At 45.7% G+C, this 20,648-nt stretch overlaps 3 protein-coding genes across 3 annotated transcripts; 2 read left to right on the top strand and 1 right to left on the bottom strand.

The window, feature by feature from the left end:
- Window positions 1-992: 992 nt before the first annotated feature.
- LOC135819950 (large ribosomal subunit protein eL21-like) lies at window positions 993-4,243 on the bottom strand. The gene is made up of 7 exons (XM_065333250.1): window positions 4,148-4,243; window positions 4,010-4,082; window positions 3,867-3,928; window positions 3,662-3,774; window positions 2,598-2,675; window positions 1,348-1,420; window positions 993-1,114 (listed from the first exon to the last, which is right to left on the bottom strand). Exons 2-7 carry the CDS (start codon window positions 4,074-4,076, stop codon window positions 1,025-1,027), a joined length of 483 nt encoding a protein of 160 aa, XP_065189322.1. The 5' UTR covers window positions 4,077-4,082; window positions 4,148-4,243; the 3' UTR covers window positions 993-1,024.
- Window positions 4,221-7,007, top strand: LOC135819940 (large ribosomal subunit protein uL13-like). The gene is made up of 8 exons (XM_065333240.1): window positions 4,221-4,325; window positions 4,432-4,504; window positions 4,585-4,650; window positions 5,437-5,538; window positions 5,754-5,839; window positions 6,102-6,209; window positions 6,424-6,498; window positions 6,893-7,007. The coding sequence occupies exons 1-8, from the start codon at window positions 4,311-4,313 to the stop codon at window positions 6,971-6,973; spliced, it is 606 nt and encodes a 201-aa protein (XP_065189312.1). The 5' UTR covers window positions 4,221-4,310; the 3' UTR covers window positions 6,974-7,007.
- Window positions 7,008-11,694: 4,687 nt separating this feature from the next.
- Window positions 11,695-20,154, top strand: LOC135819930 (uncharacterized). The gene is made up of 4 exons (XM_065333232.1): window positions 11,695-12,896; window positions 13,877-14,081; window positions 16,978-17,072; window positions 18,908-20,154. Exons 1-4 carry the CDS (start codon window positions 11,896-11,898, stop codon window positions 19,131-19,133), a joined length of 1,527 nt encoding a protein of 508 aa, XP_065189304.1. The 5' UTR covers window positions 11,695-11,895; the 3' UTR covers window positions 19,134-20,154.
- Window positions 20,155-20,648: the final 494 nt, after the last annotated feature.

Raw genomic sequence — 20,648 nt, 5'->3', positions numbered from 1 at the left:
ATATCAAAACAAAAACTTCCGGTACATGTATTTCACCCCGAGATCAGAAAATACATGTACCGTAAAATCCCGTCAGAGCACCCCGTCTCTCCCATCCGCCCGTCCCTGACTTCTTGTCAGGGAAGTGATTCATTGTATCCTCGTAGAACTCTGTGATGACGTATTGTACTGAACTCGGGCTGCAGACGCTTGCCCGACCCCTTTGGAAATGTACGCAACAGTGCCCACCCACTTGACCAGGGATCGCACAAACCCTGAGTTTTGACGGGTCTGTACTACTCCTGGCTCTTGACCTTTGGTCGGTGTATGAGATGCACGAACAGTTTTTGTGGGGAGAGTACTGAATGTGGCAAGTAGGACTCGCCCATCCGCCTCTCCCCACCTGAAGCGCCGAGGAGGTAGGGGCGCTCTGGCGGGATTTTACGGTACATGTACAGTCGTTCCCAAAGAAATCCAACCCACGGCCACGGATCAGTTTTGGGAAATGCATACATAATGATACTGGGTGACCTACAAATAATGCTCCCAGGCCAGGGGCCCTAGGCGTATAGGCACCCCCCGTGGCAGTTATTATTTTGGTCATAATTTTTTTGAAATTTACGGACAAACGAAAAATTTCCCAGTCAGAATTTATGAAGCCTCACAGTTTTTGTATGCATGCAAACTATTAAAGATTGAGTACAAACCCCAAATTATAATAACAATGTCATAAAACAATTCTACCAGAAGCATGCAGTTGACCAGATGTGGATTCACCATGCATCAGTACATGTTGCATGTTGACTTGTGACACATAGCAAAGAACCTTCGGTGAAGTGCAGAGATTGATGTTCAAGAAACCCAGCACGTATAATTGACTTCCTCAAGGTCAGGTTTTAATAAATTGAAACCCGACCTTGACACAAGCCCGCCTGCACGGAGGTAACTGTTAAGCCTCAGGAGGAATCCACAGGAAGCATACTCCCCCCAAAACAAGACTTCCAGACCACAGGTAAATTTTAGGCGCCAAGGATTTTATTGAAAATTATGCGATGAACTCGTATGGGATCTGTTCCACGACGGTGGGCTGGTTGTTGTAGGTGCTGACGAAACGCTCAGTCCTTGGGGCAACAGGCTGTACAACCACAGGCACACAGAGAAAACAAATACTTAGCATATCATACAATAAGTGGTCAATATACAGTACAAAATTGGGGACATACAAACTAGATGCCTGCTCCACAAGAGGTGGAATGAGAGGAGTTGTACAACATGACACATACATGAAAAAATATTACAGCAGAGCGGTGATGGGCGGACTTATCGGCTACGGGTGAAAAACGCTTCCGAAAAACACAGACAACTTACCAGTCTCTTGGTGTTGACCTTCTCTCCTGATACCTTAGCAGCACGCTTAAGTTCATCGTTGGCCTTCACTCGGCTGCGAAAGTGAAGGAAGAGCAAGACAAAGGACACACCAGAGAGACCATTACATATCATTGTCACTTGAAGTCACTATTGAGACAACTACAGTTGTGGCAAGTGAAATCCGACACTTGCCATAGGGGACATCAGTGATGTAATGCACTGCAAATAACGTGCAACTAGACTTGAGAGGGCATCGCACACAAGTTGCATACAAATTATACTACAATGTGTACATGGCAGGCCCTGAGCTCTGCAGGAATGCAAGTCACAGGTAACCGTACAACTTTGAACTTTGTATGCAACTACTCTGCAATGCCCTCTCAAGTCTAGTTGCACGTTATTTGGCATATCATCTATTTGTACTATAGAGCCGTATGCATCCCAAACTGATCGAAAGGTCACAGCGTAGATACACACAGTTCACAAATATCGTACACATAAGGAGTATTGGTATCCAATCCCCATTCATTTTTGCCAGCACCTTTTGAACCTTGACTGCGATGAGTACGAGTTTTGTTATCAGACAGATAAGGTAGTTGTATGTAACACATGTACTGTACGTACAGTCAGACCTCGCTTAACCGCACACATCCGTTTTCCACAAAAATATCCGGATAGGCGAGGGAACCGGATAATCGAACACACATACTGTATGTATGCATGGCATATGCTGTAAATCGGTAACCAACGATTTTCTTCCGGATGGCGAGGGATCCGGATAAAAGAGGACCGGATAAGCGAGGTCTGACTGTATGCAGGGGCTGCAGACTGCATGGTGCAGTCCCTTATGCCAAGTGTTGGATTTCACTTGCCACAACTGTACAATCAGCGGAATGAATAGAGAATAGAAACGCTCATAAAGAGATATTACATGCAGTATACAGGGATGAATGTAATCACTGTTTATTGTTCTATGACTCTCATAGGTACAAGACCCAGTTCAAATTCAATTGTGGCATGGGCACATATACAGTAAAACCTGTCAAGGTGATCACCTGTCCAAGAAGACCACCGAAACCAGGATCGAGGGATGCTGAGGTTTGCTCCAGACTTCACAAAAAAGCTTGCAACTTGTTGCAGGCAGCTCCAACAATGTAAGCATGCATGACGACAAAACATGATGTGTAAGATAGAAATTGCTGGCACACGATTCAAATCACATGCTACAGACTCTGGTGACCATTACTTACTTGAGGAAGTCCTCACGGCAACGAGATTGATGGATGTGCTCAATCCTGATGTTGATCTTCTTAGGAAGAATGCGTCCCCTGCATGCCAAAAAATAAGACAAACCCAGTTATTCGGACAGAACTACTTCAAGTAAGCTAGTACAAAGCATGGGTTTAAAACAACAAGAGCACTGCACAACTCTCGGGATGTCCTGTCACACCTTTCTACGTTGGTAGTAGATTAACAATGGCACAGAAAGTGGGCACTCTGCGTACAGATGATGCAACAAATTCAATGAAGTCGGGGCCAAATTCCAAATCAATCCACAATCGAAAGTTTTGATGATACGTTCGAACTACTGGGCCCATTCAATGGACAGCAGTTTCACACCGTACCGACCAACTGCTCAGATACTGTTCAATCAAGGAAGCTGAAACTTCCCATGAAATAATATCATCTTCAAAATGTAGATATGAACGCCATTGTTTATGGCTCGGGCATAGAATTATTTACACAAGCTAAACAAAATACTAAAGGGGACCTTGCATGGCTTCAGTGTAAGTGCTCAATGCAGAGATTGTTTGAGTGTGATCGCACAACAGGGTACAAATTGGAATCATGGTTCAGGGTGCGAATTCGTAAACCTCAACACAAACCTACTATAAACATGCCGTGAGGTGTCGTGTTTTGTTTACGCACAGTGCTACCCAATGATTGTGGGAGAAGTGTGGGCATTCCGCCTGTTCACATCCCTGTGATTGCACGGCTAGGGGTGCGCTGCGTCAGGCATTTACTTGCTCCATCGCAATTCATCCAGCAGCACTGTACTTGCACATGGCGCCTTACTTATTCCGCAGGACACCTGGATTTTATCTTGTGAGAATCATTAGGTAACAACACTTATGTTGTAGGTGCAGGAACGTGTATCATAGGGTGGTGGATACAAGTAAGGCAGAGACGCGCAAATTATTGAAGCCCGTTTAGCCAAGTTCACTAAATTTTTAGCTAAAGTAACAATGTTTGTTTGAATAACAATTATTGACATAAATTCAGAACATGAGAACGAGTATTGCTCAACACTCACTTCACACGCTTGTTGACAATAACACCGACGGCACGTCTCGTTACATTGAAGATACGGCCGGTCTTGCCATGGTAGGCCTTGTGGGGCATACCTTTCTGGACTGCACCATCACCCTGAATAATTATACAAAATACAATTCAGAATACAACATATTTGCAAATGTCCTCTCAGCAAACAAGCACAGTTAGGAAATTGCCAAATTTACCTTGATGTCGACGATGTCTCCGACTTTGTATACCTTCAGGTATGTGGAAAGAGGCAGTTGTCCTGGAGCAGACAGCACCGATCACCTTCAACGTTGATGTTCACGAGCAAAACAATTAGGTCGAATGACACAACAATACTTACCATGAGTACGGAACTTCCTCGAGAACATATACCGAGTACCTCGGCGAAGACCCTTTGTGTTCGTCATCTTGGCCTGTGTAGAGCCAGACAGGAATATCAGCAGCCGTCCAAGGCAAGTGGAACCGACGAAAAACTTACGCTGAAGAAGGACCACCACCGTCCGCCAGCTGATGATCAAGAGAAGAGAGCGACCTACGCCATTGGCTGGGCTATTACGCATGCGCCGAGGGACACAAAAATGGCGTCTATCTTTCACAAAATCCTCTTTCTTCTGTGACCAGGACACAATAGGATAGCCAACATGGTGTTCGAGCGGGTAAGGCTCCAAAGTAGCTGATAGATGTGTTTTTGGACAACTAGAGAGAGAGTAATGGGTGAATACTAAACTTAGGACAACGCTTGTGTGGATTTGTTCGCCCCAGCTAATCCTTATCGACGGGCGCAACCATTTGCTCGGCCGATTGGCATCCACCATTGCCAAGGCCCTGCTCTCTGGTATGTATGTAGTGTGGAGACAGTGTTCCTGAGAACGAATAAAGTAACCGTTTGACTGTTGGCTGCTGTGGTGTGGACAGGTCAACGGGTGGTTGTTGTGCGATGCGAGGAGATCAACATCTCCGGTAGCTTCTACCGCAACAAGCGTAAGTCATTTTTTTTATTTAGTACCAAAGTTTACGATCGAAGGGTATTGAAACAGTGCTATCATTGGTAGTCAGGGGCTGCACACATGTACATGAAGGACACGGAGTAGTTCTTCGTTCTGTTTGTAAGGCAAGCTAGAGCCTTTGACCGTTCTCAACTTCTCTCTATCTCCCACGATATCTTGAATGAGAATACTAGTAACTAACTTTACTTTCACCAAGTGTCATTCGAGGGCGATTATCAGCTCAAATCAGTTACCGGTATTTCCAGTAAAGAACATGGTGAAGTAATGTAAATTGGCTGCGTTAGGAATAATTCAACAGTTTTCTGAGTAATATGAGTATCGTAATTCAATGCCATGTGTATTGATCGTGAATATTCCTGACTTTTTTGTCAACAAAATATCAATTTTTTTAATCTCATCTTCGTACGAAAACTGATCTCTAGATATGGGCGTGTACTATGGAAACACGTAGTTGATGATCTTCACAAAGTGAAAGTCAACCATATCAGTGACTGTGGAGTTGCTCTTGATTAAAGCATGCTTCGATTTATCTGTGTGGCCATACTTTATAATTGGAATACAGTACTTGAAATATACTACATTGTAGAAGCCTATGGTAGAGTGTATGTGATAGGGGTGTATTTACAACTGACAATTCATGTGTTCTAGTGCTCTAGTGCTATGACAGAATGGGGATTACATATGTGACGGAATAGAACCCCCTGCATTTGGGACAGTTTCGTAATTCCCATGCTTGTTATTTCACCATATTAACTTGCAGTGAAGTACCTCAAGTACCTCCGCCTCCGTTGCAATGTCAAGCCATCCCGTGGTCCGTTCCATTTCCGTGCCCCAAGCAAAATGCTTGTGCGTGTTGTGCGTGGTAAGTGAAGCAAGTGTGCGTGCATTTTGTTCCGGCTTTCATGGTGCTACAGTAGAGTGACTTCTCGTCCATCGATTCCTCTTTCATCTTTCTTGTCTTTTTCTTGTCAACTTGTTTCCTTGATACCTTACCAACTTGATAGCTGGAAACTGAGTAGCATATTTATCATGTCATGTAGTTAACTACTCGTGCATTGTGATTGCCTTTCTCTCTAGGTATGATCCCCCACAAATCAGTACGTGGTGCTGCGGCCATGAAGCGCCTGAAGGTGTTCGAGGGTGTCCCTCCACCATATGACCAGGTATGTTTGTCGGTGTGAGCAAGGCCATGTGCCCGGCTTTGGTTTGCATTCATCTCCTTGCAGTACATGTACCCTCTAACTTTGAATGATGACAATGCTTTTGGTAACTGCAATACCGCCCATCGGATGTGTGTTGTGGTCACACCCGTGAATGCAATGTCTTGTTGTTCAAAGTCGTATATTCTATCTTCATTCACCAATGGTATCAGTCCTCTTCCTTTACTGGTGAATACACATGCTTTCTATTGCCTAATATCTCCAGATGAAGAAGATGGTGATCCCTTCAGCTCTCCGAGTCATCCGCCTTCGCCCTGGCCGCAAGTTTTGCCGTCTTGGACGCATCGCCCATGAAGTTGGCTGGAAGTACCAGGTGAGGATACTCACTGCCATTTATCTTTTTATGTTTTAATTTAGTTCCATCCCAATTTTCTCAAGTTTGGTTACTGCCTTCCAACAGTGTTCTGTCTTCACTTCAATTTGCATTTTTCCAGTCTGAATGCTGTGTCTCTTTTGGTGGGAAGTTGTATACCATATCTAGCTTCATTCAAAACTAATTCCATAATCTTTGTGTTTCTTTTTTTAAGGATGTTGTGTCCACCCTGGAGGAGAAGCGCAAGGCCAAGGCTCTCGTCTACTACGAGAACAAAAAGAAGATCCTGGTAAGTCATTTTTTGTGGTGTTACGGAAGAAAGTTTGGATGTAACTATTATTATTAATTTTTGGAAGGAATGTAGCCAAGAGACCGGACTTGGATTGTGTGACAAGATGAAGTGGCTATCGTGGCGCACCCATGTAGAGACTGCTTTTTCAGTGACCAAGTGGCTAGTTTCGGCCTAGGTGTAGATGTATGTGGCTGCTTTTGGCACAGGTTTAGAGTGAGCCTAGTATGGTGGGCGATCTGTTCATCAGTAGGCTATGATTTGTTTAGTGCATCCTTTCCCTGTTCATGCATTTCATCTTGATATCTTTTTTTGGCATTCGACTTCCGACCTCTTTGTATGTTCTCTTGCATAATGCTGACCTTTATCACCTTCTTCTTGTTGTGACCTGCAGAGAAGGAAGGCCGCAGCAGAGAAGCGCGAAGCAACCAAGCTTGCACCTCTCAACCAACAACTTGCTCTGTACGGACACTAAATACAATAACTATGGGCATTCATGCTCCGAAAGACTTTCTTGATCTCATACTGGCTGGTGTGGTTGTGTGAATGATGGCCATGCATGCTATAGTGGGACCATATGTTTAGTTTGGTTACTGTTTCTTGCTTTGAGCAATCTGGCTGGTGTTATACACACACATACACGGGTAAAACCATTGTTTATAGGTGATTCAGACTACAGCCAAAATCACGTGTGAAATTTCCATGGTTATGCACTATCCCTGTTAAAATCTATCTGAGTTGTAGACACGTGGTTACAATTGGCTGTAGTCTGAATCGCCTGTAAGGGGCCGTCCAAGGTTACCAATACTATTTTCAAAACGAAAGTTTTCGTTGTGCGTGGGTTTGAAGGAGTTTCGTTTTGAAAATAATTAGGGCTGAAACGATTATACCAATTACTCGGTAAGCGATCGATAATTCCTTATCAATCAAGTAATCGTTACGTTATAGATTACTCGTTGGGAATTTTGAGTCCAAAAAGTACTGAAAACCCTCGTTTTGTGAAGTTTGAATCAGTTTACGCTGTGTGTATGCAGTTGCCAGGGGCATGGTGCATATTCTGAGGTTAAATTGACTTCAAAACTGTCATGGTTTGGAGCTACCCTGTCACTAATGCAGATTTTTGGTATTATGAAGGCCTAGCTTTTGGAAACAGGATAATTTTTGCACAAAATTCTGACGCTATTTGCTAAAGATTATAATCGATTACTCGATCGTTAAGCTAAAGAGTAATCGATAGGTGAAAATCCACGACCGTTTCAGCCCTAAAAATAATTATTGAATGCAGACGGAGAATGCCCAGTTACTTCTGGGTGTCGAACATTGATATCAATATTTTTTTGGAATTCGTTTTACCTGCATAAAGGTGGGTGGGTGCTGAAAAATACTACAACTTTTCATTGTGCAAAAACCATTGGTAACCCCCGACGGCCCCTAAGGGAAAGCTGTTTAATTATTACTTTGAAGAAGTAGACCGCAGTTTGTACTGGATTGTTTATACACACTATCACATACTACAGTAGTCGCGCGCTGAAGAACACGGAGCCCAAGAATGTCAGCCAGTATGGATTTTTTCCGAGGCTGTGTTTACTTGAGGCGTTTCAACCTGGGTTGAGTTCGACCCGGGTCAGATTTCAACCCGCCATGTACACAAAATGAATGGCGCGTTTACATGACGCATTGCGTTTGACCTGGGTTGAGAAAATCGTACTTCGGTGCGTATCTCGCGGCAGGTTTGAATAGCACTGCGCATGCAAATTTTGCGCGAAAGTACGTGACCAAATAGGACTCTAGAAGTGGACTTTTGGCGGCATATCAGTATTTGACCTGGGTCAACTGTCTTCATATAAACGCTCACCTATTTTGTCTATCGTACAGACTTTCAACCCGGGTTGAAAATTCTCATGTAAACACAGCCTGAGAACGTACCACAGCCAGATATCTGAAAATACGAACATCCCAGGCTAACCCCTTCGGAACAACGTTCTTGTGCTCGCGACTACTGTTATGGACCGGGGTGTGCAACTCCCGCCTACCCTACTGTTCTGACAGAATTTTAACCTACCACTGCCCCACAATCACAAGGAAGATCTGTAGCGGAGACCAAATTGGATAAATTTTCAAAATCCTATTACAGTTTACTTACCAATTCACAATACAAATCTTTGCGACAGCGACAAACGGCTCATAATCTTTTTCATGTTTGCGACATCCTGAAGGCCGATTCACAATACAACTTCTTGTGACGAGTCACGACAGCGACACACAGTTCACAATCTTTTTCGCGTTTGCGACATCCTTATGCACAAGTAGTACCATGCACGTGCACCCAGGGTAGAAACTGTACTCCATTTGTGTATGTCGCGCGTCGCATGTCGCAAAAGTTGAACTTTCTTTAGCTTTTGCGACTGCAGGCGACAGGCAGTTTCTTGTCGCAAATCGCGTGTCGCATCGCAGAAAGTTGTATTATGAATCGGCCTTTACGCACTACTGTTTACTGTAAAAGCCATAATAATAATATTATAACGAAGTGCTAACTCTAACGAGTTAACGAGGAGAAATCTGTCGTTAAAATAGAAATCGTTATGCAGAAATCGATACATGTACTGTCCTATTGAGCGTTGAGAATGAGTGAGAATCGTTACCTTTGGTACACGTAAACTAGTCAATTTTGGGGAAATCGTTATTTATGCGCCTCGTTAGAATAATGGCTTTTACAGTAGTCTACATTGTAGTAGTACTGTGCACGTGCGCCCACAGTAGAAACTGTGCTCCATTTATGTATGTCGCATATCAGAAAAGTTGAACTCTCTTCAACTTCTGCGACAGGCCGTTTCTTGTCGCGACGCAGAAAGTTGTATTGTGAATCGGCCTTTATAACAATATTTCCGTCAGACCAAGAAATATCATTATGGGCTACTGCCTGGTTCATTTCGTGCATGTATCTCATGATACGTGATTTTTGTTCATTTTTACACTCTTCACAGCATCAAAAACGTACGTACATGTACAGTCGACTCCACTTGTAACGAACTCGCATAGAGCGAACCCTTGTCGATGTCCAACCCATACAAAATTGACCCTTTATACTTATAGCGAACAGGTGTCGTTTATAACGAACCAAATATTGTAGGGCTGCATGTACACCAAGTGCACGCATGCTGTCATGGGCCACATATCGATATCAGTCTATCCGACTCGGGACTTGCTGCTTGTATAGTGTGAGTGCATTTCTGATATTACGAACTGCGGCTATAAAGAACTAATTCTCCTGCACAATGGTGTTCGATATCAGGAGTCTACTATTATGTTCTATGCACATAATGTACACAGAAAGGCATCACTGGTGCCCCATTGCATATTCTCATTTCCGAACTACTTATCAAGTGAAACTTGCCCCACTTGATAGTGTACTCTACCTAATCCCTGCTAGATATTGTTATAAAATGGAAAATGTCGAGTGTGCAACTCTGGATACCCTTTCTAGGGGGCTAGGCCGGTCCGCCGAGGGCAAACTCTTACATCATGTGGTGCAGTGTTCCCGTTGTACGTTCCCAGCCCGTTTTTGGCAACCAGTGGAGTTGAAAAAAGGCGCTCGTGACAGAAACCCACTCAGCGTATCCGAGTCATCAGCATGATCATGGCAGATGTTGGGACTACGGACACGCTAGCCTTCCGGCGTCGTAGTACAACATTGTATTTGGAACACATGATTATTGTTATAATTATTATTATTATTTTTTGACTAGTTTGAGGGAAAGACACAAACGGGAAAAGTCTGAATTATTATTATTATTAAATTTTGAATAGGGCAGTCCCACAGGACTGATGTGAGTTGCACACTATTTGGGAGCTATTATTTACTCTTGGTATCACCTATCATTCAAGCGATGCCCCTATCAAAAATTTAATAATAATAATAATGCCGACGCGGATCCCGCGAATAGTATTATTATTATTACTTCGAAGTATCACCTATCCACATGCAGCCCCTGTATAGCCATCATTGCTGCGATACTGTGACACCCATGGCATACTAACATGACTCACGATTCTTGGCACGATCCGCACCCAGTCCTCACACAAATACCGGCATACCCACCTTTGCCGCTTATCATCGAGTCATGACTGTTGTCTGATGATTTCATGGTTGTACATGAAACTCTGAGTTACGACTGTGACCACAGAGCCTTTCTGTCCACTGTTTTTAGCGACCTCTGGCAGAGGACCACCGGAAGCAGGTTTTGATTGGTCCGGCAGTAATATCACACTTTCTGTATGATAAATTATCATCAAGAGTACATAACTTACTCTTGGTGATATCAAGAGTACATGAAGGTCTCTTGGTGATATGCATATCTGTCCTACATACCTATTCAAAATTTAACAGTAATAATAATTAGGGCTCAAACGGTTAGTCCGATTAACCGGTTGCAGACCGGTTACGAAGAATTAACGGTTAACCGATAAAGATAACGGTTACGCAGTAACTTTTCAGTCAATTTTTCAAGTATCAGGTCGTTGCAAAGTATGCACTTTCGCAGGCTGTCGCACGCGTACGCAATTTCTGGGCTGTCAACTCGGTCATATCTGGTCTCTTGGTGTGAGAGTATGTATGAATGAGCATGCAAGAGAATAAACATGTGTACGTTGTAATGAATAGGGTACATTTTTTGAATAAGTATAGCCAAATATACGGTTAAAAGAGAGTCCGCAGGATTGCCGTGGCTTATAGGTTATAACCGTTAAACCGACCGTTAGCTTAGCAGTTAACCGTTGGGGGTAAAACCGTGACCGTTTGAGCCCTAATAATAATAATAATATGCGGCAACCAAAGTGTACGGTTGAGCCGTCCTTTCTGTTTCATACATACACTACTATGTCTATTTCTAGCATCACGAGTCCATCATGGACCCTTGCTAGCATCTTGTATCAAGAGTACAGTCATGAAAACCTTTCATGTACATGTACTCTTGCTTGTATGGATACCCAAAGGAGGAAGAAGAAGTAACCAAGGACCATATACAAGCGGGATACCGTTGAAGGATGATTTCACACGCAAAAATATTGTTCCCAAGGAAACGGCATACTGACGCGATGACGTCGTAAAAGTAACCGCTTCTACTTAGCATGCGCGCTAGCTATCTATACTATCGCTACGAGTACGAAGCGGACGATAGGTCTACATCGACCCGACAAGTCATGTTCTTCAAATGCATCCGGATCGGATGTCTTGGCTTGAGAGAGTGCTTGAGAATGTCACCATGTGTGGACTCTGTCTGGAGTCAGTGAGTTTGCTTGAGAGTTTGAGAAGTGCAAAGTCTACACACTACAGTAGAAAGTGGAGAGCGTGGTGGTCAAGCTTGAGCCTCAAGTTGAGGGAGGTCCCTCAGCTTGAGAATGAGCTCTCCTGGAAATGCGCCTTCGGGGAAAGTCAAGCGCTTTCGGACCAAGTTCTCTGATACCCAGCTGTCGACCCTGAAGGATTTTTACGGGCATGATAATCACCCGAGGCGGACGGAGTTGGAGGACCTCGCCAGCCGACTGGACTTGGAGTACTCAGTGGTGAAACAGTGGTTTGACAACAAACGCCATCGTGATCGACCCAGTTCAAATGGTAGTAGCCAGTCATCGCATACGCCGGGCGGATCTGGACGTGGTGTGCCCAGAGGCAATGGACGTGATCCTCAGCAACAGCGCTCGCCGCAATTCCCTCCTGTGTTCCACGGTCGCCATCAAGCCAGTGGCGGACGTGCTAGCTCGTCAAGTGCTGCTGCAGCTGCTGGCGGTGGGAGTAGTAACCAGAGCTATAAGGGAGAGGATGAGCTGGACTGTTATCCGCCAGCGAAACGAGACTACCCATCGCAGCTGGATTACACATCCCCTTTGGCAAGCTATGGTGGCGGTGGTGACAGCTCAGCCGTAACCAGCAGTGCCAGCAGTCCGGTGATGATGGCCCATGGGACCAGCTGCAGTTCAGTCATGGGCACAGTTGAACATTTGACTGCAGTAGCAACGGACGTGGCGTACCCCATCCACACAACCCTGTCCAGTACGGGCCCCAAACGAGTGCCCATCGACAAGATGGCTCTGAAGACAGAGGGCAAACGCACTCCGCATCTCCAACAACCGACCTATTTCCAACGCCTGGACTCTGAGCCCATGGAGTACTATGAGGAGGCTAACGAGGTGCTGCACCCAATGCCCCGGAATACGTCGTACGACAAGAAGGACTTCATCGGAACGCTGATGCCGCAGTTCCTCTCGTTGATCGAACGGCGGAAGTCGGCACATGGCGAAGTCGACTACCCGTCCTTTGTGGTCGAGGCACAGAAGCTTCTTGAAAGCCTGACGTACATCAGTGAAACACGAATAGAGCAAGGCAACAACATTGAGCGGAAGTAAGTCTTTGTTGTTACACCTGGTAACCTAGCTGTAATGACATTGCTACAGGGGACTTTCCCCAGCCTACCCCACTGTGAATGCGGCTGCAACGATAGGAAGTCATGATAGCCAATCCTGATTCGTGCAGGATGGATCTCGCCAGTCTCCTGGGAGCATGCATGTCTTCAGGAGTGCTTGCTGCAGTCCTGTAGAAATGTGTGTGTGTGTATGCGAGTGTGTGTGTGTATGCGAGTGTGTGTGTGTGTGTGTGTGTGTGTGCACGTGGGGGGGGGGGGAGAGAGAGAGAGAGAGAGAGAGAGAGAGAGAGAGAGAGCGAGAGAGAGAGAGAGAAGGGCGTACATGTATACAATTGTTATCAAATAGTGGGTACATGTGTGATGAAAGCTCAACTACAGCTGGTCATCAGGGCGACAGGCATGCTAGGTTGTCTTACAAGCTAGCTTGCACGAATTTCCCCATTTCTCGGGTTTGAATCACTCGGAAAGGTCATAGGTTTGTCTTCATTGTGTCACTTCACAGTACACACACAGTACTGTCGGGTGCTGAAGAACAAGCAGGCTAGGATTTCACCAAGAACAGCATACCAATGGCAATGTACACACACTGACTCAACTATGCATAGACTGTAGTACATGAAAATATGAACGGCCTAGGCTAGGAGGGCTGACCCCCAGTTCTTTGCCGCGTCAGTACTGTACATACAATGTATACTGTCCTCTCCAGTACTTTGCACGCCTTAACTGGCTCCCATTTTGAGACCGTGCCTAGGTTATCTTACACTAACTGGGCGCGGCTTCACTGTCTTTTTCTCTCCTTACCGGATGCGGTCACTGATGAATTCTGGAGAAAAGTATTTTTGTCGTAACAAATCGGTGTTTTTATGTGAATAGGTTGCTTTCCTATAAATCTGGAATGGTGTGGAGTCCTCTGAACTGATCATGCCTTGTGTTCTCATTCGTCTTCTACTGATGAACAGCAATACATTCAAATGTGGCTCAATTAGCTTTCCAGCGAGACCCCCGGAGTCGCGAGATATTCAGGCAGAAGCCAACTCCAAGCTTCAAAGTGTAGAGATTTCCTATTTGCACGAGGCGAAAGAAGAGGGAACCGTCGAGACCAGCGGCCGTCAGATTGCAACACAGCGCCTGATCATGTGCCACTTTGACGATACCCAATCGTTGGTAAGTCCAATTGCTGATACTGTGATGGCCGGGGGGGGGGGGGGGAGAGGAGTACATGAACATCCATATGAACCAGATGGCCGAGTTCGAGGGTGACTTTCAAACCGGAATCGTTTGGCAGAACTCCACGGTCAGATGCTTTGATATGAACTCCATACCAAATGTAACCAGGAATCTGTTGACATGCTTCCACACTCTTACGTAAATTACCCTCAAGAATCCATGACGGTGGAGATGTAGATATCTAGCGTAATGTCATGTTCTGCATCGTTGTCACCATCATTCTTTAGAAAGAGTTTTACCGCTTCTTAAAGCTATTCTTGATTGTTGTGACCAGCTGCCAGAACCTTGCACTTTACCCGGCATGTCCACCAACTTGCCAGAGAGAGGAATAAACATAGGGGACGCCAGGGGAAGATTGCCTGCCATGGCCCGCTCCATACTTGCCAACCATACCAGTTTTCCCGGTATACTGCCGGAAAACTGGGGTAACTACCGGCATATCGGGGATTTTTGACTTTAATCGAGAAACTACCGGTATTGGCACTGAACCATGAGTGTTAAAAACAAAGTAGTAGTAGTAGTAGTAGTATTTATTATTTTACTAGGGCAATCCCCACAGACTGTGAGTCTTTTTACAGGGTACCCTAGGTAAGTGCGTGAAATAGAGCTGAATGAAGAAAGCCGTAAGTGCGTGAAATAGAGTAAAGAAAAAAAGAAAACGGTGGCTGCATACTATGCCATTATGTGTTGCAAAAGAGGCTGCGAAGAGTACTGTTGAACATTGCAAAGGAGGCTGCCTAGCGACATGTAGTAGGCAGATACAAGTGCACACGTTAGATCAATGCGAGCGAGTGTAGGGAGTAGGAAGGAGAAACCTGGAGACAGACAATGATATGCCTAGGGATAGAGTTCTGTCATGATGCTACTCATTACACTACATCTCCCCTAACGGAAAGAGTTGCAGGCCCAGACAATGCTATGCCCAGGGATAGAGTTCTGTCATGATGTTACTTATTACACCACATCTCCCCTAACGGAAAGAGTTGCAGGTCCATGTTCACATTGTCGAGATGAGCCGCTCCGGCGCAATGGCTGTGCGACCTGAACAGGTAGTGGAGGTGGCACTTGTGTTGGGCTCGGCGGCAGCAGGTATGCTGTTGCGGCTCGCCTCGGGAGTTTCTCCGCCGCTTGGTGGCTTCAGGCTGCGGGGACTGCTGGTGTGTTTACTTCTTCTGGGTTGGGCGGGAGTGGCCGAAGGCTCCTCACATTGCAACGTACGGTGGAGGTGGCTGTCTTAACATCGTAGATCGCTGGCTGAGCTGTAGCAGTGAGCTGTTGCAGTAAGCTGTAGCAGTGAGCTGTTGCAGTAAGCTGTTGCAGTGAGCTGTTGCAGGGAGCTGTTGCAGTGAGCTGTTGCAGTGAGCTGTTGCAGTGAGCTGTTGCAGGGAGCTGTTGCAGTGAGCTGTTGCAGTGAGCTGTTGCAGTGAGCTGTTGCAGGGAGCTGTTGCAGGGAGCTGTTGCAGTGAGCTGTTGCAGTGAGCTGTTGCAGTGAGCTGTTGCAGTAAGCTGTTGCAGGGAGCTGTTGCAGTGAGCTTTTGCAGTAGCTGTTGCAGTGAGCTGTTGTAGTAAGCTGTTGCAGTGAGCTGTTGCAGCCGTTAGATGGAGCCCGAGGGCAGTACAGTCAGACATGAATACGCACGCGCACCCCGAGTACTGCATTGAGTGCGGGGACTGTGCCATCGAAGGGGAAGGGTTAGTGATGCGCAGCCAGGAAGTGCAGCGGTACATGAATGCATGAGTCGATGGTACAGCAGGCAGGCTGCGGTTCTTATACAAGTACACACGTTAGATCAATGCGAGTGAGTGTAGGGAGTAGGAAGGAGAAACCTGGAGAAAGACAATGATATGCCTAGGGATAGAGTTCTGTCATGATGCTACTCATTACACTACATGAACATCATCTTGAGACCACAGAGAGGAGGTTCTTTTTCTCTTATTTTACTTCTGGTTTCCCACAGGCTATTGGCCTTTTTTTTTAGAGATATGTGGGCTTGCGGTTCTGCCACAAGGCCGGGTTGCAGATCCGAATCCGTGCCACCTGGATCCAGATTCGTACAAACGAACAGATCCAAACTTGGCGAATCCGGATCCGGGGCGCGCGGATTCGCACAATCGAATATGCCCTACGTGTGTGGTCTCCACTCCGGCATTATCGCAGTCTGCCCTTCCGCTACAGATGTATGGAAAAGGACAATGCTCAATGAGTAAAAAAATTAATACTATTACAAGGTCAAGTACATTTTACAGTGCATAATATGATGTGGAGTTGTGGGGAGCTCAAGGAAGCAATGATCAAGCAGGCAAGCCCAAGGAGCCATGACTCCCTAGCCAAGTCGCTTGCAGTCAAGAGCAAACTGAATCGGCTAAGCCTCTGCCCTCCGGCATTTCTCCATGCATGCAACTTATTATAAATGATCACAAACTCGATCATCATGAGGAGAAGGGGGGGGGGGGGGGGGGGGTTGGGTATGGCTGACACCCGGGAAACGTTTTGTTCACCATTGGGGACTATCATCAGAGTTGCACACTGCACATTAGGGTGTGGGTAGGCCTACAAGGTGGAACATGCACATGGTAATTGTGTGTGTGCGTACGTCTGTGTGTGTCTGTGTGTATGTCTGTGTGTTTGGGGGGGGGGGGGGGCTGGCTGGTGGGAATATTGTGGCTTACTTGTTGTTTAGACATGCCAGTGAATGGATAACGATCAAAAAGTGATGGCAGTGTTTCATTCTCTGTGTCTGTGTGTGATCTCCTTCATGCTGTGTGTGTGTGTGCACGCATGTGTGTGTGTGTATGTGTGTGTGTGTCATGGAAATGGAAATGGTCTGGGTAGGTGTGCGAGGTTGGCATCAAAGCTCGGGGAACTTCCATATCGCTGGATCCCATATGTCAATGTCAGTCTGATGTGTTTCCTCAGCATCCGAACAGGTGAGAGCCAATGGTCAACATGTCTAATTTTCTTGATTTTGCATGCTACATTTCTTTGGATCACTGCCCACACATCAGTGAGAGAGGAAGAGAGTGGATGAAAATGTGCCCCGGGTGTTGCGTGCAGTCGCATCTGGCTGGGATTATTTCTCGTTCAAGATTATGCATTATCAGCTGGCAAGGGCTTGCGATCCTTTCCCCAAGCCCTGCAACAAATAGGTGGCACTACAAGGAAACAACCCTCTGGCTTTATCCTTCTCCTGTTGAAATGCAACTGCAAAAATCCTCACCTAATCTACCAAGTGAAGAGTATGCTACTGTAGTTATGAATTATTATGTTATGAGTCAATGCTTGGTGCACTGCCTCCATGAAGTAACTTGCCTACACCATGCCCTGTACTCATGCACTCAAACTCACAATCTCTGGTACTGTACCAGCACAACTGCTTTTGCTCGATTCGTTTGAGTACTGACATGATCTCTACAGTTTGGGTGCATGAACTTCAGTTCGGTACGAAAATTAGTTTCATACCATAGGGAGACTAAAAAAAGTGGTTGTCTTGATCGAGCGGTTGCATTTGCAGGTTGTACTGGTGCTATACTGTACATATCGCATTCAATTATGGTGTGGTTATCACAAAGGATGCAGCCAGTGCACTGGGAGTTTGGTCTGTGGATTGCACTATTGTCTATGCCATTGTGCATGAATCTCAGTGGTGCAACACCCTACAGTCCATTTCAAAACTATAGACGCGTAGGGTTTTTGAAATATTTCAAATTTGGCTGGAACTTTTTGAGAATAGTTTTCGGAATATTGCTCAGGTCCGCTCCACAATTACTCTCATAATGTTTCTAAACGATTGGATAACAGACGCCCAATTTGGAAAAATTTGTGCACAAAGTGATCACAGATTTTACGTGGTAGTGTCGTGGCTGGCTGATCGTCCCTACGTGTTAGTTATCCCAAGCCCGTTTGCACAAAGTATATGTGCGCCTCTTGGTAGTTCCACTCAGGCGTAGCTCAGACCCAAAGCACAGAGAGAAGTCAGGGTGGCGGAGCCCTCAGGTCCGATAGTAAAGGAACAAAGGAACAGTAAGAAACTACGAAGTCAAAGGCCAAACCGGCTCAAGCGGTAGCGGAACTCCTATAAACAAGAAACCTAAAGAGAATCTCCAAGAACCTAATAATACAAGACTCATACAAGACTAATCGATATCTGGCAAAGTCAGCGAACTTATACTAGCTGAAATCTATGCGAGCGGCTACGAAGGGAAGGATCGAGCAGGCAGCAGCGAACGAGTAGTGAGCTGTGCTAAACTCAGCAAAGAGTAATGTATCTAAGTATTGAAGCTAATGCTAATCATGAATCGAAGCAACTAAGCGGAACAGCAGAACAGCGGACCGGCAACGGAGACAATAGCTGACAGTTCTATGGTAATGGATAGTCTAGGTCCGGCGACAGCAGAGGTTAGCTTATCATATTCAAAAGGAAGAGAACAATACTCTAATGGCATTGATGAGGGGCTGCGGTAGAGGTAGGTGACAGGCTGATAGTGAATGCGTGCAGCACTACTATACAGTTGTATTGGTGAGTAGTACTATCTACGCAGGGCCATGACAGTATAGATGCTGGCATAACGGTTTTTGCCTAGGTACGCGTCTATAGTTTTGAAATGCAGGACTGTAACACCCCATGGTTTTAGTGTGTGTTGCCATACAATCTCGTCAGCCTCTAAACCATCTATCAAGTAGGTTAAATACACTGACAATGTCCGTCAATTTGTTTGCTATTTCTCAAATATCCTCTTTGCGTTCTTTCTTTTTTCCACCCCAGAATCCACAACTTGGGAGACACGTGTACAACATATCGGGCATGGGGTAACGTTGACAAACTGCGTTCCGTGATCGACACGAATCTGAACAGCCGAGAGCTGCTCAGCTTTCTCATTTTTATCATCAGCCCTCTGCTGCATGGTGCCCACTGGATGAACATCTGCATGCGACAGTTCTTTCCGGCCGGCACTCCGCACTACTATGACGTTGTGGAGGGTCTGACGTAGTGGAGGTACTACAATTCCGTGGGGTCTGACGTAGTGGAGGTACAATTCCGTGGTATACGACGTGCTGAGCTGTTTACCTCGGTCCCTCCACCACATTCCTCATCAGCTCTCGTTCACTGCTGTGGCTGACAACGTGGCTAAGACCTGTGTTCTAGATAATTCACTGGAGTGATGTAGGCACAGTGCCACATGCATGGTTTTGCATACCATGCTCATAAGGCAAGGCGAGTTCTTGCCGTTTGAAGACTGGTGAGATGATGTTGGGTTGTGTTCCTCTTGCACCGATTTCCGTTGCTCTCTGTCAACCCGCAGATGCGCAACAGGCTCCGGGCCGTGGCTTCAGGCACGACCAGTGCATGGTCTGTCCTTGTGCACGTGCACACGTGTGTCTGGCTCTCTGGAGTGCTGCTGATCAGATAGTAGCTAATAGCACGGCATCGGTGCCGTGTGCAAGTTAACTTATTCAAAACTTTCTGTATTGTTACGTGGGGTGATCTTGCTGGACAGGTTATGCTCTGTGTGTGAGTTTGTACTTGTGCTTGTGTGTGTGTGTGTGTGTGTGTGTGTGTGTGTGTGTGTGTGTGTGTGTGTGTGTGTGTGTGTGTGTGTGTGTGTGTGTGTGTGTACGTACATGGTGTGTACATGGTGTGTGTGTGTACATGGTGTGTACATGGTGTGTACATGATGACAGATGTGTGTGTGTGTGTGCTTGTGCACGTGTGCGTGTCACTGTGTGCGAAGAGCATTATTGTGTTGCACCGTGCAAAGATTACTGCGCCGAGATGAGCCAAGCCGGGGTTATGTCTGGTTTGACAGTGACCCGACACGAGCTGTGATCGACATGCACTATTATTTACCGATTCAATAGTTATTTCGATATCTATTTCTATTGATTTTTCGACACTGCACCTACTTTAACAATTAAGGTAACAGCTCTCCTTTTTAGCAGTTTTGTAACTTCCTGATCAAGCCAAAGTATTGTTCTGTTTTTAGTACAAGTGAAGAAACTTTTTTGTCTGGATACGACTTATTGTTTCCGTGCAAGGACCAGTGGAGGTGCATTATGGGCATATTCTATGCTGGGTTTTTTTTTAACCCGAATTAGATCCATGATGATGGTCGGTCTGACAAAGGCTCTGACTGCCCAACACATGGTCCGTTGTTTGCAATGACTTTTTACACCAACTTGGCATAATCTGAGTTTGAATGTGGACTCAGCGACAACTGTACATGTATAACATGCGGTGGATAAAGTCACTGTGCCGCTGTTTCCCCGGCCGGGGGAGTGCGGTCGAGCGGCCGGGGGAGTGCGGTCGAGCGGCCCGTGTTGTCTGACTGTGTGAGTCGTATACTTCGATTCCCTGGTCTTTACAGTATGTATAGTATAGCTGTAATAATATTATTATGAATGCAATCAAGAGTACCATAGTACATGTATCAAGAGTATATGGGGGAGGGGTTATCTTGGTAGTTTACAATGCCTGAGCATTGTGAGCAATTATTATTATCATTGTG

The sequence above is a fragment of the Sycon ciliatum genome, chromosome 1, assembly GCF_964019385.1.
Source record: "Sycon ciliatum chromosome 1, ocSycCili1.1, whole genome shotgun sequence".
Lineage (NCBI taxonomy): Eukaryota > Metazoa > Porifera > Calcarea > Leucosolenida > Sycettidae > Sycon > Sycon ciliatum.
Note: the sequence above shows the minus strand (reverse complement) of the source record. Positions and strands in the feature narration are given on the sequence as shown.